Raw genomic sequence first — 18307 nt, 5'->3', positions numbered from 1 at the left:
CCCCTGTCTCCCAGGTGCCAGGCTCAGCTGATGAAGACTTTCCTGAGGCTGCAGGCAAGGAGCCAGCCTGGTCCACAGCTGCTCTTGGGGATCCTCTTCCTCCCCCTTGGCTGTAAGGGCACAGGGAGATGGGGCACAGAGCCAGGTACATGGATTCACGTGCCTAAAGGGGGCTGCGACCATGCCCTGCTCTCCTTTAGGGCTTGCTCACCATTGCACTGCCAGCTGAAAAACAGATACTGGCATTATTTGGTTTCTTTGAGTTTATTATCCCTTTGTGCTTGCAAACTGCCTTCCCCAGGACTCTCAACGTATGATTTTGAAAGAGCTGGGGCTTGGAGGACAAGAGTAGTAAGGGCCCTTCTGTTTGGAGATGCAAGCAGGTGTTGATAAGGGTAGCTGTGCTCCTGCTGACATGACTGCTGGTGCTGGACCAGCAAGGGGTTTGTTGGGTATACAACTTTGTGTTTCTTTTCACTATTGTACTGGTCTGCAGTACAATAAAAAAGAAAACTTTTTTTTTTTTTTTTTTTTTTTTTGAGATCAGAGCTTTAAAAACTTTTTGCAGAAGTATTTTTAGAGTCTCAAAGATCCCCAAAGAGTGTTTGAGGACATGATACAGAGGCAGTTTGTTAGCAAAGATGAGTTCTCCCCGTCTGGGTGGATGCCAAACACAAAGGCATTCCTGAGTTCAGACAACATAAAGATTGCTCCGCTTCACATTGGCTAACCCATGCCAAAAAAAAGCATTGATTTTACCTTTCAGAGGCTATACACAGACCTCTTCCCCCTTGAGCAATTGTAGGGGTTCAGGGAGCATGGATTCTCTCCTTCGCATTATTTCTTCTTGTACTGGGACCTCTTCTCGTTGTCTAGAAGTTCTCCAGGAACGGGGGCTGCAGAGTGTAGTTGCAAAGAGATGCACTGCAGGTTCATTTAAATGCGTCTGCTTCCTGAAGCTACTGAAGGGGAAAGATCTGTAAACAGCCTTCCTTTCAAACCTATTGAAGGAATAAAGCAAAAGAAAAGATTAAACCAAATGTAACCATTGAAATGCTTTCCAGCCCTAATAATTTACTGAGGATTATCTTCTCTGGTTTCTTCAAAGTACGGTTTGTGTGCAGAGTGCATCTTTAACTAATTTGTAAAGTAGCCTCAAAGAAGAAGTTGTGGCTAATGTGGAGTCCTTTGTAAGTTGTCCTGGCAACCATTGATTGCAAGCGAATGGAGACAAAACAATCAATTTATTTTCATCAGATAATTAGAGAAAAGTGATATTATATAAAATTACAAAGTGTTTTCTGGGCAGACCGTTACTCCAGTAAGACTTTGTGTTTTGCTCCTTGCCCTATCCATCACAACAGTATTTCCAAGTTCTCTGGTTGCCCCTGGAGATAAATACATTGTCCTTGCACTCCAAAGCACTGGCAGCGGCTAATAGATGCTTCGGAAACGTTCCTGGATATTAACATTCAGATTGTCTTGGTTCTAATGTGTTGAATTCCTGCAAGTATAAATAATATGACATGTCGTTATCAAAAGTAGCAGATGTTAAGCTAACGAACAGCTTTCTCTGGTTGGAACAGGGCGAAGCAGAAAGCGAGACAAATGCCAGAATACAGAAGTTTATCCTCAGGTTGAAACAGAGCTGTGCCCCTGTGAGGTGTTTACCTCCCAGCCCCATGGGAATTGGTCAGACTGCATTATTGGAGGAGGAAAATCAGAGCCACAGTCTGGAATGCGATCCCATGGAGACACCAAAGAGTGTGGAGAAGGGATTCGGCTACGTGCTATTGCCTGCTACGATAAGACCGGCAGACTCGTGGACCCATCTCACTGTAGCAGCTCAGGTAAGGAGGTAAAAATAAAACAAAATCGGACAACTTGCGTAAACAGCCCTGATGTTGTGCTCTGTGATCCACTCAATGGTTCATTTTGGAGCCTATCACATGTGCACCTGTTTGCTGGTTGGATTTCACAAGATTGCCATGAGTGCTGGACATAGTTCTTCTAGTATCTTATCGCTCTTAGTACCAATGTCTTCTGCAGTCTGAGGGTCTGATGACATTTCTACAACTGAAATGAAATAGAAGAAGGCTAAAGTTGAGTATAGTGTCATAATACCAGATGGGTTTTATATGTATTGAAATCCCATAAAAGTATAAACTAGATTAGAGACAGAAGCTATATTTCAATCAGCATGTTGTTTGATGATATATCCTACTTCAGCTTTTACTTGATTTTAGATTTTTATTCCTTTCCTCTAAATTTGGAGTTTCTTAAAGTTGTTTTCAGTGTGAGAATCAGAAATTTTCTATAGACAATCATATTTCATTGCAAAAACTCTGTAAAGTCCCTGCTATGTTGCTCATGCCAAGTACACATGACTTCAGCAGTCAGTGGTCTCATCCTTGCAATTTTGAGACAATCTTCAGCTCAAAGTGGTACAGAGCATATATTCCAATTTCACTGCTTGCTGGGGCTCTAAGCTATGCTTCTGTCTTAGTAGCGATTTGACTCTACGTGTAATGTAGCAGCCTATATCAAACACATGCTTCAGAACGTTGGCAGAAACAGAGCTGAAGTAGAAACACAGCAAGCAGGAGATGTCATTCCATCAGGATATTTTTTCCCATTCTTCATAATTTGCAGTTCATCATAATCGTTACTCTAAATCGATTTACAGGCAAAAGCCATTATCTTAGGAGCAAATTCTGTACCCATGCTGCCCCCAAAACACTGATGCTGTCTGACTTCCAGCCAAAAGCCTAGGACACCACACAATGTAATATAGTGAGTTGGAAGACTTGGTGAGCTATGTAATGGGAGAAGGAGAAATGAAGTCTCAGGAGGAGATTAATAAGTACAATGGGAATCATTGATGTTCCAGAGTATACAGGAGCAGAGAAGCTGCTCTGTGGAGGGTCTTCAGGATGAGGATCAACAGCCCGAGCTGCATGTGGTAAAGGGAAAAAACAAAAAAAAAACAAAAAAAAAAACACATCCTAATGAAGTGATTCAGTTCTGGAGTGAATTCCTTTCGCAGCTGTTTATAGCTGTTCCAGCTGGCTGCACGGATTCATAAAGCAGCTTTCTGTGGTTTGTGTTTCAACAATGTGCTGTTATCCCAATTGATTATGCCTTTGTGGCCCATGAAGGAGGAATGCTATACCTTACCCCACAACGTTACCTTTCCTTCTGCAAAAAGGGAGCTGTTGAGTTTTGAAAGGTGGGTTTGCCTGTGCAGTGCCTTGCTCATTTGCAAAGCTCGAGGCTTTTATCACTCCTAAAAAAAGAGGAGCTCGTCTATGCGTGGGGCTTCTCTGAATAACCTTGAAGCCTGCTTCCTGTCAGTGATATTTATGTGGTGTTTTTAGTAGTCGGGCTTCTCTTAGGGAGGTAATAGGGAGTGGTAGCTCAGGGGGATTGGTTTTCTTGTCTTCAGCTTTGTATCAGAGCAGAAATGATTGCAACACAGCCCCAGCACAGGATCCATATCAGAGTGTGGTCAGTACTGTACAGGAGAATCCTCTCGTGTGCCCTTAATGTCTGCTCAGAGTGCTCTTAAGACTCGTAGGTTTGGAACTGGGAGGTAGATGAGGGGTAGGATGTTTCCACCTTCTGGGTACCCTGTAAGAGTTCCTTTAAGGGTGAATTATTTATTTCCAGCCAGACTCCTGTGTAATCATCAGGATGTATAAGCTGCTCTCCCAAACCAGAGGATCTCATTTGATGGAGGCAGTCAGGATGATCTCTCCATACTAAGAAGCAGACCAATGCCACCATGGTCTGGGAAGAAGTCCAGTGAGACTCTGAGCCTTGCAAAGCCTTTGGAACTCCTGGTCAGACCAAAGCAGTGGTGCATCGAAACCCTTCGTGAGTTGAATCCTGTACCTGTGCAGGTGGCTGAGGCTGTAATTCCTCCTCATTGTCACCCAGTGCTGGACAGCTTCTGTTCCCTGCAAAGTGAATGGGGAAGCACTGCATCCCTCTCCAGAGCACATGGATATTTCTGTGACTGGGCAAAGAGTGCTCCAAAGTGGGCAGAAAGCTCCCTCAGCTCCATTTCCATCACTTGGGACCTGCCTTCCAAGCAGAGCCGTCAAGTGAAGATAAGGCCAATATTTATGGTCTCAAGAGCTGGGAGCCTTCAAAATGCACTTCTGAACACATTATTGAATTAGTGATAGCAACAAATCATTAGCCAATTAATAATTAGCAGAATGTTATTCAACCATAATAGAGAAAAGCAAATTACAGAAGCATGCAGAATTGCTAAGCCCTGAGAAATTATTCATGACAGGTTTTTCTGAGTAGCCTAGTTTGTCTTGTTCACAATTAGTATCAGCTGACCTTCTGACATTTTCTAGGTGACTACATTTATATCTAATTAAGTCATGGCCTTATTTTCTGAGTGCTGTGATATCTAGGCATTGTTCTTGCTTTATGAGTTTTGGGGGTAAGCATGCTCCTCTTCTCTCAGGTCTTCTGACTTCTCTCTGTTTCCTTGCCTTGTCCTTTTGCCAGCACAATGTGTTTCCTTTCTCTCCTTTGAATAAAAGTGAGAATTTGTAAGACTTAGTTCTTGCTGGGTTCTTTTGAAGAATTTTTATGAAATGTAGAAAGACTCATGTAGGGTTACAAACTTTGTCTTGGAAGCAGATTTAAATTTGTCCCAGACTTGATAATACAATGAGTACAAAGTGTAGGACAATAAAAGTGGTCAGTCTTTAGCTTTTCTAGACAGCAAACCTTGGGCTTTTTTCATCTTCAGCAATGATTTTCACTTTCCCTGAATGAAACCTGGCCGTTAAACTTGCCACTTCAGGAGGACTTAATTCACCTGTATCAAAGTGGATGTATCAGTTATCATGTGGGAATACAATGAGTTTGAGTCTAATGTAGAGATTGATCACTGTGCAGGGAGGTTCACAGTCCGAGGCCCTGAATTTACAGTGAGTTTGGGGGGGAATTCTGCATTTGCAACTTGGGGGGAAAACACCAAACATACTCCCCCCCCCCCCCATCCCAACAGCAATCACTGCAATTAAATATTGGGTTAGCTCTTGATCATTGGGTACAACCAATTTAAGAAATATAAACCCCAGACTTTTCTGAAACTTACTGCCTTCTGCACCAAACTCTTTGATGTCCAGAAAACAACACACCATAGCTTTTTAAATTTATTTTTTCACATGACTGGCTTTTTTGATGGTGTACCACTTTACTTTAGTGGTGTCATTGTTTTCCTTGATGGCCCACTCAGTAAGCTCAAGAAATAACTTGCAGTTTCTAAATTGGGCTAATTCATTTCTCCTGGAGTTGGTTTGCTTTCCTTTTCCTTCCTTTAATCTGGAAATGCAATTAGGAAATTACAGATAGAGATAACTATCTCCAACTATATTACAAAAATATAATTGATAATTTGCCTCAATTAGTCTTCCCATCAGAAGACTGGATTATCTTGCTTTCGGCTTACTGCTGCTCCAGAGGGTCGCTGTTTGCTGGTTGGCATTTGGAGCATCCTCTTTGGATGTGAAATTGTCCTGTTAATTGCAGCTCGTCTGCGTCTTTCAATCTGTCATCTGAATTCCTTATACTATTTTTGCATTTCCTCCTCCTTTGTTTTGGATTATTTCATGTGGCTCCTTTGCCTCTCTCTCTCTCTTTTTTTTTTTTTAATTTTTGTGCTGTGCCAATTTTTTTTTTTTTTTTTTAAATCTTAGAGGAACATAGGGTGTCTCATCTGTTCCAAATCAAAGGCTGGAGATCTCTGTGCTGTTGCACAGAGGTTTAGCTTTTGATCTGATGGGGAATTTATGGAAAGCTGGAATTTATGAAGTGTGCTTATACTATTCAAATTCTGCTTTGCTCACAACAACAGGAGCCTGGAAGAAAGACACAACAGACAAATAGATCCTGGCTTTAAATCACGGAGCAGTTGGCTTCAACCTACAGTCACCTTAAAAAGCTTTAATTATCTCTAAGTTTTTGAAGGGCGTGGCAGGGATGCTAATATACCTCGTTATTCTCAGTAGTAGAATGTCTTCTTACATGGTTTAGTTGCATCCAGACAAATCAAAGGGGGTTGTGGTTGCTGAACGGGTTCCTGGGCATTTCTGATGATGCAGAGGTGTCACTCAGAGCCTTCCCAACAGGTCAGTTCCTGCTGCTACCAGGAATGCTGCTGTCAAGGTCAGTCTTTGAGAATGTCACTTCTACTCCCGTGAGGACCTGGAGTGGGTGGGAGTAGCAAACATTTGCACTGGGAGGAGCTAAAAGCTTTGATAATGTGAAAGCTCAGAGTTGCTTCTGCTGGAGGAACGTTCCCTGCTCCGAGGCACAGCAGGACAGCATTCGTTAGCAGTGACAGCGCTGCTTCTGTCTTGGCCAGCCGTGTCCCTGGTGCTGAGGTTCAGGACAGTATGCAAAGGTCATAGAGCAGGCATTTCAACTCCTGCTGCTGAAAACCAGGTAGTGTCAAGACTTGTGAAGTCTGGTTTTCTGAAAGATCAGCCCACAGCAGTGCTGTATTTCTGCTCATGGCATTCCTCCAGGGCTTGCACTCCCTCACTTGGAAATCCTGGCCACCAGCTTGATGGACATGGCATGACCTACCGGTGAGCAAATACAAGGACCCACTGCCTGACCCTCAGGCTTTTATCTTTTTGCTTATCTGAAAGCAGCCTTACCTTCAATTCTGAAGCAGTAATTCCACATTTAGCAAAATTACTTTGTTTCCAGCTGAAAGACACAGGATGCTGAAAGCATCTGAGTTAAAAGAGGATGAGTTATTTTAGGAGAAAATAAGACACTTTCAGGTAGCTTTTAATCGCTGGTCCTCAATAATCTTTCTGCACAATGATATTTTTGTATCTCAAAAAAAAACACTGACCAGAGCTTAATAGATTAAAGAAATGTGACCCAAGTCTATCCTGGGCTGATAGCACACTTATCTTTTCTACAAGGTAACAATTATGGGAAAATTAAGTTGGAAAAGCTATGTAGAATAAATGCCTATTTATTTTTGCAAGTGTATCTGTTTTGACATTTGCTGTAGTATAAATTTATTCCTATGTAGTCGGTTTTATTTTGAAGAATGAAAATGTTGCAGAAGTCCCCGATTTGGTTTTGAAGTTCTTCAGAAATAGAAGGTTTTCCGGACAGACATTTCATCTGTTTTTGAAAATAAACATTTAATTTCGTTCTTAACCTAAACAAAATTGTATATTGAAGTTTCATTTTTTTTTAACCACAAACCATTAATTCCAGATTTGAACCAGCTTTAGATTTAAGTGACTTCTGTGCTGCCATAGACAACATCCAACAGACATCCACACATTTTGCCTCTTTTCTGGCAACCTCAGTCTTGACCGCCTCACTTCTTTTACAAGGAAAGTTGGCAATCCTGCCTAGGCTGTCCTCTTCCAGCTCTGCACCTTAAACTTGACAGCCCTGGGATGCCTCCTCTTAAACGTATGGCACTATCAGTTGATGGTAAGATGTAAGCTCAGTGTTCAGACTATGCTGCACCACCTCTGTTTGGCATTTCAGCCAAATGAAATACTGTCCTGCTCTTCTTTCTTTCGGTCGTTTTTCCTGTGCCTCCCTGTGGCCTTTTTATTATAAAGAAATGACTGTATTACTTACCAGGACAAAGCCTTTCAAAGACTGCTCGAGGAAGAAGTTTCAGGTAAAAATTCACCTTGTTTTCTGTCCATCACATCTCCTGGCATGGGAATTAAGGCTGGGTTTGGATCACAGGTGTCTGAATGGCCTTGCCAGCTGCAGACAGGGCTGTCCTACCATGCCTTTAGTACTTTAGTAGTCCCCACTTCAGGACTCCTTAAAGCTGTTGTCACCTTTGAGTGTGTTTTTTTTTTTTTTTTGGCTATCTCAGAGCTAAATAGCTTCTAAATTTAGCCCTGAAATCCCATGTGGGTTCTCCTCTGGACCTTTCTCCGACATTCCTACACATTTCCGGGGGTGCGAAGTGACAATCTTAATTACAGCTGTGGCTGCCGATGGAGCTGTAGGCGTAAAGCTGAGCTGTAAAGGACCTGCCCTCTATTTCTTGTCTGTATACAAGACTTTTACTTATTGCTCTTATAGCAGTGCTCACAGAACAGTGCTTTTCCCCTATATCTTCCTTTCCTTTTCTATGCACATCTACTCAGAAGAAAACTTGGCCACAGCTCTTACTTTCTGGATGTTAAAGAACTATCAAAAGAAATTGGATCAGAAAACAACTGTTTAGACATTGCTGTTCTTTATGGTTTTTGTTTTTGGCAACAGAATCAAAGGTAAAAAGCCATCAAAAAAACATTATTTCTGAATGGGGCAAGCTGTCTATCAAAGAAGTTTATTTAAAGCAAGACTTCCCCCGAGGCACTAATACATAGCAATGCACATTATTCCAGATCTGTATCTTCTTATAGAAAGCGAGCATGTGTCTTATGAGAAAATATTTAGAGGACTAGGTATTTGAGCACCATCCTCTGTAGGTGCTGCATTTACTCATAGCGATATGCTATTCTTTTTTCCCCATCTTTCTTTTATGCTTTTTGCTGCATTCCATAAAATGACCCTTTTGAAGAGGTGGCACTACCAGCCCATGAGAAGAAATGATTTTTTACGAACCTCAGAACTGGCTTTCTGCCTTGGAATATTACTTTTTTTTTTTTTTTTTTTTTTTTTTTTCAGAAGCCATTCCAATAGCTGCCATCTGGGATAGTAGCGTTCCCTGTAAGGTGAATCAGGCTGCAGGCTTTCAGAGGATGAGCTGCCCATGTGCTGGGGCTTCCTACCTGATAGGTTCAGATGCAAACCCCCCGGGGGTACAGGCATGCACACGAGTACTTACTGCAGAGCAGCTGATGCACTGCGAGCCTTTGCTTGCTGAACCACCTTTGCCCACCCTTGCTCATGGCCGTGCCTTTTGTTTCTATTATTAGGTTCAGTCAGTTTTTCTGTTGTTGACAGGTTGATTAAAACTATTCCATGGGAGTTGAGAACGTTTTTGGTGTAGAAATAGTAACTCAGTGTGGAAGTAGTCTATCAGAGGCTCGGGACAGTTTTGATAGCAAGGTAATGCACTGGGCAATCTACTGCTGACTTGTGTAGTAGGCTACAGTAAAGGTATCTTTTTGAAATGTGGCCGGTCTCTTCATCCTTAACAATGCATTTACGAATGCTGTTACGAAGCAAGGCTCTAACAAAATGTTATCATACAAAGATAGGCTCAGAATTAACATTTTTCTCCCCCTATGTATCGTTCCATTTAGTACGTTATTCTGGAAGTATGAAGAAATACTATTTTCACCGAAGGCGTTTCATGAATGGAGTACTCTAATGTGAAAACCTCTACTTTTCCTGCTCATGGAGAGCTTCATGATCCCTTTGAGAGATGTGTAACTGAACTGAGAAGTGACATATATTCATGTAGTTCACAGGATTCCTCTTGTGTCTTACAAGGCTTTTTATTTTTCAATGTTTTTTGTTTTTGTTTTTAAGCTGGTTGCTTTTTATATAGCTCCAATGAGTAAGTCTGTAAGGCAAATAAATGGATGACAAGTCATTTGTAAATGGGAAGTCACAGTTTCATATCTTTACCACTGGTAGGGAGCCCTGTGCAACCTGCATATAGTAGGCATCGTAGTTGTTTCCAGTGAGTGTTTACAGGTTTCACGTTTGACATATTCTGAGGATTTTCAGAGACAAATTCATGTATTTCTGCTTGTGTGGAGCGGGAGTCCTCCAAAAATAAGAACACCACTTATTGCACATAGGCAAGTGTCTAAATAAGATGAGCTGATTGCCAGGGCAGCAGTGAGTTTGCTGGGGCACAGCATACAACAATCAGATTAGCATGGAAGGGGGAGATGGGCGAGTAGTGGCTATCTTTAAAGGTGAATGACGTAGTCTGCTTGATCAGAGGTTGGGAGACACTTAGAAACATAACAACGTCTGAGTTTAGAAGCTTTGAAGAAGTGAGCCTTAATTAAAAAATATAGATAAAATTAAAACTTACTTACACACAATGTGCTCTAAGGATTATTGTAATGATATTGATGAGTATCTGAGCAGTTATCTTTCCTTAGCCTATGGCTGGGTGTGAGTTACACTTTGAAATCTCTCTGTTCTCCAATGTTTGTAAGTGAGGATGGTGTAAATTAAATAACTATGAGCTTGGTTTACAAAGCTTCTGGTATCCCTCACTACAGACATATTCCCTCTGGGAAATCTCAGATCTCATTTGTATTTAGTAAACCAGGGGAGTGACCATTAAAAACTATAGTATTTAACAAGACTACATTGCTCTCTGCTTCTGTCTGAATGTATTGGCCAGGAAATGCTCCAGCAGGGAGATTGAAGTGCACAACCAGAGTGCTCAAAGTCACGCTGCAAAATTGAAACAAAAATCTATGAGGAATTCAGCACATCAATACTCTGTGCAGGGGCCTGCTTACGTCACGAAAATGTCCTATTTCCATCTCAAGGTTTTCCATCATCTGAATGAGTTGTGCTGCTCTCCCCTTGCCTGCGCTTAAGCTGTGAAAAGCCAGGAGGACTGTTCCTGTTCTTAACACCCTGTTTCTATCAGATACATATATATATATATTTACTACATCTTTATTTAAGGTGGGATGTCTTTGTGTCCCTTCCTCATTACGGAGGCGGATTGAAATTTCTTATTGGAGCAAGCAGGACATCATGACAGAATAGCCTCAGTCAGGAGAGCCCGGGGCTGGACCCTGCAGCAGCTATCTGCCATTCAGGGCAGTGCTCACAGGTTTTCCTGACGTGCATAATGGTTAGTGGCATCTTCAGGACGGCGCAAGTATAATTAAAGCATGTCGTTAGGTTTCTCATTTAGCATCAATGAGACAAGAAGGAATTGAGGCAGTGTATTGATTTAGATGTATTGATTTGGGAGGTCACTGTGTCACTTGCCTCCCGCAACGGCAGGGAGGGAGGCTGCAGAGGTCAGCGAGGGTTCTGGAGTTTCTCAGTGCCTTCCCAGGGGCTGGGTGACCTGTTCTTGAGCAGAGGCCCTTACACTTGTTAATACTTCCCAAGTTCGTAAATTAAAATACAAGGAATGTATGTTTAAAAAAAAAAAAAAAAAAGGAGAAGAAAAAGAAAAAAAGTTATCTTTTGCTCATGTTGTCGTGAGCCTTCTTGATAATATTTATTGCAAATTTATCTAATTGCTTTGTGCTCCCTTCTGCAGAGTCATCTGGTCGTTTATGCTGTCTGAAATAATCACAGTATTTTAGTGCACAACGCTTGCTAATTATCAGGGTACAAAGAAATGCATCAGCATTTCCTATTCTGTAAAATGGAAACCACAGAGTTGTTCTGCAAACTAAGTTGTCTAAATGAGGCTTGCCTGTGTCTTGGGGTCATAATTTGGCAGCCGAAATTCGGTGGCATATTGTGTTGACAATGCTTGACGTCGTATGTTTAGGAACTGGCAGAAAGATGCTCTCCGTGGAGGGCCCCGAACTCCAAAGCTGAGTTTCTTGGTGTGCTCCAGCAGAGCCTGAAGCCACTGACCTTCCGGCCCTGTGTGATTTACTGAGGGGGCAGATAGTTTCGGTGCCATTTGGTGACAGCTTTCTCCCAGAGCTGGACCCTTGTCTCTTGAAGACACTTCCCACATGGTCCAAATAGCCCAAGTCTGTATTGATCTTCAGGGCACTCTGCAAAGAACATCTGTTTTTGCAGCTCCTGCGGAATTGGGCCTTTGAGAGAAGTCGGATGTACGAGAAAGTGGGGAATTTGACGTTCTGTGGACAATTTAATTTTGTCTTCATGATGTATTGCAGATGTGTGTACAGCCTTCAAAAACAGCCTTGTTTCATTATCTACATCTCATAATAATAATAATAAAAAGTAAACGTTATCTCGGGTTTGTTTTACCATATCTGCTTTTATTATGAATTGAGTTGCCTGTAAGAACATGTACACTAAACAATTCTTAATGAAGTACAGTGGGATGAATTTCTTTCCTAATATGCAGAGGATGAATACACTGACAAAGGGAAAAAAAAAAAGAAAAAAAAAAAGAAAAAAAAAAAAAGCTATTCTGTTTTGTTTGGAGAAAGCAGATAGATGATTTTCCCAGTTGCAGAGTGATGATCAAAGCATATAGGAAAACACAGCTGAGCTCCCAGCCTAAGCGCCATTGATCCTGGTGCATGAGTTTTTATTTGAGTAAAGACTTTCCTAAGACATTGGGGCCCCCAAGCAGCCGGCCCACCCCTTCACCGCAGGGGAGCTGCTGCGGGCAGAGCAGGGATCATTTCCAGGACTCCTTTTGTGATCTGGAGCCAAGACAGATTTGTGCAGTGAATTTCTGCCCGTCTGTGTCGGAAGTTCCCCGCGAGATGAATTACACTGTGAGGTCCTGTTTATTTGCACTCAGAAGGCAGCAGACGAGTCTCTCTTCTCCGGAAGAGTTCTTGGTTTGGTTTGCAATATGCTGTGAGGAATGTGCTAATTAAAGGAAATTTCCTTATTTAGTTAACAGATTAAATATAGCAACTAACACAGCTTGTATTTAAGTCAGGACAAGGTGTAAGCTTGCAAATTTTTTAAGAAAATGCAAAATCAAAGTAAATTAGGAATCATAATGCAAAGTCAGCATCAACCCGACTGCCTTGTCAGGATTTATAGAGGCTGTGAAATTGAACAATAAAACCAACCTTTGGATGAATTTCAATAACAATAACGATGAATTAAACTTAACAGCATTCTTTACAGTTCCTCTCTGGTCTATTTAGAATCTATAATCAGTCTCCTACGAGATAACGAGAGCATGTGCCTTTTTGTTGGGAAGAGCCAGTGGGAATAAATATGCTAAGGTGATCCATTATTCAAGCTTTGTAAAATATTTGATGCAGAAGTTATTTCTGCTGTTTTTTCATTGTATGTTTAATGAATGAATTCATTAGATTATCTCTTAAATTTCCCAGCTAGCAAACTAATAATGTATAAAATCTCTCAAATCCTCACATATTAGAAAAAAAAAAAAAAAAAGGAAAGAAAAAAAAAAGATTAAACATTTATTCTGGCAATATTACATCTTTTTCAGATGCAACTGAAGTTGTTAGAAACTTTAAGAATCCCAGATTTATTCTGCTTAGTTTCCTTCAGTTAATAACGTTTGCCCTTGGAGCAAGGTTTAAATGTTTGGACCAGGACTGCTTGGGACGAGTTGCTCCTCTTGCGGCTCATGAACCACAGGCTGCCCTGGCTGGGGCACGGTTGTGGTGCCGTGGTCAGCTGGCAGATCCCATCTCAGCTGTTCGATGCAGAGTTTTAACCCAAATTAAAACACCACCTTGCTCTGTGTTTGATCCCGAAGCTTTAGCAGAGCAGAATCTGGCCCGCCAAGTGCCATGGTCCACCAGGTCTCGCTAATGAAGTCCCTAGCTATTAGACTTTCAGCTCTGTGTGGATTTACTGGTCTTATTCTACATATTTCACAGCCGGTTACCAAATAGCAAAATGATTCTTTTTTTTTTTTCTTTTTTTTTTTTTTTTTTCCCTCTACCTTTGGTCTGTGTAATTAGAAACATTTCTCCTGTGTCACTGTCCACTTTGCTTCTCTCATGCTTGTAGAAGGATGATCTCTTTTATCCTAGAGACTCCAAGGGAAATTACTTGTGTTATTACTAGCGGCAGTAGCGGTGATGCAGAATTGTCCCTCTTTTAGTAATGACCTTGAATTTTATGAAGCACCTCAAGGTTTACTAACAAGGGTAGAACTGCTAGAAGTTTGTTAATTGAAATGATGAAATATGCTAGAGAGGATACAAATGAGTTTAAAGCCAATTCAATTAGAAGTGCATCTGTTTCCAAAGCTGCCGGAGGAATGTTGTTTATTTTCCAATCACTTTTAAGTCTGCCTCTTGGAATCCTTTTGGCACTTTTGTTTAACGCTGCACACAGACCTTATACCCTCGGCAAATTTATCATTTGGAAGTGCAACAATCAAGTGGATGTCAGCGTCTCACATTAGCCTGTAAACCTCCTAATTGCCTACTTCTCCCACCACAATCCAGTTGTGAGTGCGGAGGGGGACACAGATGGATGCTGCAGACCCTTACTGGCTGTGCCTGGTGTGACGTGTGTTGTTCGGGTAGGTTTGGGTAGATGGGAAGGACATTGTGCTACTGTACAAATCCATCCCCCTGCGCTGCTGACATCCCACAGACCATCATTCAGCCATCTCCTTGGCTCTTTTGGGTTGCACAGCAAAAATGAGACAAGAACAGTTTCTACACCATGCGTTCGAGCCTGCACTTCCAACACCTACCAAACCATCATCATTGCTTTATTCATCTGCCTTGTCCTGCTTCATCGCTTTTGGGTTGCAGAGAAAAAAATGAGACAAGAATAATAGTTGTTACATCTTGTGCCTCCCCGGTACATCCTGTGTATTCTGCGGGTACTTTGTTTGTTATGGACACTTTAGGGAAGAGACTCCATTTGTGGCTTGTAGTGCAACAAGCACATTGTTCTTAATGAATAAATAATAATAAAATGAGCTTGGCAGCCTAGGTAAATGCATTTGGTCGTCCTATTATCTTGGCAATGTATCAATACTAAAACAATAGCACTTAAACATTAAAAAACAAAACAAAACAAAAGACACCTTATTTGATCAGCCAGTTCATCCAGTTCATTTTTTCCTGTCAATTCAGGACTATTCCTAGCAGCGTGTTTCAAAGTGCCTACTTACAATTTCCCATGCATTGGAGTTTCTGTCACTACCTCCTGCGACACCTGTGCTCAAGCTCTCAAGCTCAGTGACATGCAGGAGCATGATTCAGACAGTGCAAAGGCTCTCATATGTAGTTTCTAAATTAAATGAGCTTTAATGCAATATTATTTGAGCTTTTGAGGAATAAATAAAGTGGAAGCAAGCTTCAAAAGAAGAGAGAACATGGAAAACAGGCTGGGCAGGGTTTGCGAGTGCCTATGTCTTTTTCCATAGGTCTTGGAAACTCAAGAAATCTTTCATCGTGGGTTCTACAGATGAGAGAAAAATGGGGAATGCAATGGATGAGTGAGGTGCTTAAAGATGACTGACAAAACCATATGAGTAAGCTCAACCATGAGTTAATCTCCCCAGGCTGAGTGACAGTGACTCAGAAATATATGCATGCTCTTTCCTTTATTCATGTTCTGTTACAGTCAAAATATTTCTCTGGTTTTGGTCTGTAACTGTGTTTTACTGTCACTTCTACCATTAATAGCCTGAATGTAGAATTTGTTATTAGTAGCTGGTTTTAATTATATATATATATATATATATATATAAAAAATATATAATTAGGGTAAAATGATAATATATATATATTATTTTTTTTGTCTCTTGTGTTATGCACCACCCCAGTAAAAAAAGTGCAAATCTAGGTTTACCGTATGTATCCAAACTCAACTCTTTTCAGCCCCTTGACATTGGCAAGCCATTGCTGGGTTCCTACAGAGATACAAAGTAATGAAAGGGTTGGAGATGAGCTGAGTGCAACATTATTTAGTAGTTTCTTGTAAAAAGATATCTGTAAAGACATTGTATATCTGAGCAGAGAAGATTCATCACAGAAAGATTTTTGCAGGAATTTATTTTATTGAATGAAATCTTTGATCATGGGAATCTCAGCAGTGGATTGACCTCAAGTGGTTAATAGAAGATATAATGATGGCTTGTGAGAAGAGCTTAAAAGAAAGTTATATTCCCATTTTGATTCTTTAGCACTGTCGAATATGGAAATTTTGTTTCTTTTGGGCAGTAAGGTAACGTAATGCTCTATTAGCTGGATATTATTTATTTATACTTAATATAATTTATAAATATGGGTGAAGAAACTCAAAAAGGAATAAGCTGGCCTCTTAGCACCAGGAAGTCTTTAGAAATCCTGTGGTTTGAGGGATCCCCACAGTACTTTGCTGCAATGAAATAGAAAAGATTTCTTTAGTTTTGTTTATTATACTTTTCCTTTCTCTTTCTTACTTTTATATTTTTTATTATATTTCTTTTATTACGGAGGTAGATCTTGAACTGCCAAAAGGCTTAGCCCATTTTGCCTTCACTGATAAGTTGATAACCCCTCTGTCTAATCCTCCTTTAAAACAAGGCACTTTCTTTGTTTCTGTTGAGAGTTAATTACCTAGGCTGTCACACAGCCCAAGGAAAAATGATATTTCATACAGTGGTGGAAGAGAACTCTTTAGAGTACTGCCTAAGAAATGCCTCTCATAAATCTATTATGAGAAAATTTCTTTTACTTATCATAACGTCTTATGAACTGCTCTGAGTGGCAACCTAAGCGGGTGGAATAGAATGTTGGTGGGAAATTGGGGAGTCTCATTTTAGGAAAAAAAGGGAGTGTATTTTGGAAATATTTGTATATGTGCATGCGTGGGTATAATGTCAGCTCGATGAGAATACAAAACATGCAGAGTTGAGTTATCTCAGATATGTGATCACCAATGGGTTTGGTAGGAAATAATTAAGATGCCTAATGCCAGTGGCTTTGAAGCCACAAATGAAAAGGCAACGCAACTCACAGAGATAAGAGGTAGCAAAGTGAAGCAGAGCATGCTGTACAGGGACAGCTGTGCAGCTTTAGGAAAGAGCTCTAGGAGGAACTGCTGTGCAGAAACGATCGCAGCTGTCAGACTAACAGGGTGGCTGTGCAAAGGAAGAGGGAACAGAGTACCAGCACGAAGCAAAAGAAAGAAGAAATAGAGCATCATTGAAGGGGGAACTACATTTGTTTTTTTTTTGTTTTTTTTTTTTTTTTTTGTTTTTTTTTTTTAAGGCAGTGTTTGCAAAAACAATGTCAGTATTTCTTGTACTCCTAGGAGGGGGATGTTTTCTGGATGGGAGATGTCTAAATAAGTCTGAAAGCTTTCTTGATAATGAAGACCAGGAGGGAGGCAGCATGCTGCTGCTGCGGATTGATGCTCTGGATGTAACACGGTCCTGGTTTAAAGTCAGCAGCAGGTTTGGACATGGCAGAGCTGGTAAATCCAGCTGCCAGGCAAGATTAATCTCCCTGCCTTGGCTTCAGTGTTTCCTGGGTGTTCAGGGCTCTTGTCCAGACATTGTGGAGGGAAGCTGCTTCTACTTTTTTTTATTTCTTGTGTATATTTCTGTTTCCCCCTGCTGTTGTGACTGTCATCTTGATAGAGAGGGGAGAAATCCTTCTTAAAAGTGTAGTTAAATCAGTTAATTTGGTATTCTGCAGGTAAGGAATACATAGGGAGTTAGTGGGCTGAAAACCAAACAAAAAGAAAGGACATAAAAATGAGAAATGTCAGAAATACAGTATGGATGAAATTCTGTTATTTCCATGACCATAATTACTAGAGCTGTCAGAGGGACTGAGCCTTCTGTAATAAGGGCTGATCTTAGCAGCCACTGACTTTCATGGTTGAACATGAAATCTCTTTTTTGTTTAAATCAAAATAGTATGTACAGACATGACAACCAGATAATAGAAACTGGAGGAGAATGAATGCAGCGTGTGAGCAGGGATGCTCAGGAGCTCCTAAACCAGCTGTGGGGCTGTGTCTGTGTGGAGGAAACCTGGTTTTGTCCTAAGAAACCCTACGGGGTTTTAGTGCAGTAAGGTATTTGGTATTCTGACTTTAAGTGATCCTGGGAGCACTTTTATGTAAAGTCAGGTGAAGGTGAAAGCAAAGTTTTCATATGCCATTTATGAAATGCAGAATAGTCAAAATGGTTGCAAAGATATATGAAGAGAACTACCAGATAAAATAGGGAGGTGTGTTTCCTCCCTTCTCCCAAGAACAAATCCCAGATGGATGCAGCTGGCAGGCTACAGACGCGTACCTTGTGCATCTTGGTGAAGCTGCCAGGAGCACAGCCCTGGTGAGTCCACCGGCCATGGGACGTCTCCTGGGAAGATGTTTGCTCCGACTCCCTGCCCAGGGTGACCATATAGGCAGACAAAATAACACTGTAGGATCACAAAATCAGGCAGTACACTTAGTTCTCCAGAATATATTATGGCCAGATTCTCATAGGAAGGATAATTACCACCTGTTGTCCATTGCCCACTTCACAACAGATACTTTTTGCCAATGTACATCCTTCATATCAATCAGTTTTATTGTGGTCATCCAAATTAATAATAATTGGACTAAACGAAGAAATTAGTTTTAGTCACTGCTGTTCATTACAAATAAAATCATTATCTTGCAATGTGAAAGCATTGACAGTCTGCCAAATTTCTTTTCTTTAAGAAGTTCTCATGTTGGGTTG

The 18307-nt window shown here is 41.0% G+C and overlaps 1 protein-coding gene across 5 annotated transcripts in view; it reads left to right on the top strand.

The window, feature by feature from the left end:
- The window catches only part of THSD7B (thrombospondin type 1 domain containing 7B), a 316607-nt gene that overhangs the window by 221603 nt on the left and 76697 nt on the right, over nt 1-18307 (top strand). For all 5 annotated transcript variants that reach the window (XM_084524236.1, XM_084524235.1, XM_084524238.1 and 2 more), the window contains one exon: nt 1587-1850. In XM_084524236.1, the coding sequence (XP_084380362.1) occupies nt 1587-1850 (264 nt within the window). The remainder of the gene's footprint in view (nt 1-1586; nt 1851-18307) is intronic.

This window comes from Aythya ferina (genome assembly GCF_964211825.1).
Source record: "Aythya ferina genome assembly, chromosome: 6".
Lineage (NCBI taxonomy): Eukaryota > Metazoa > Chordata > Aves > Anseriformes > Anatidae > Aythya > Aythya ferina.
The sequence above is the reverse complement of the archived record's forward strand: the minus strand, read 5'-3'. Positions and strand labels throughout refer to the sequence as shown.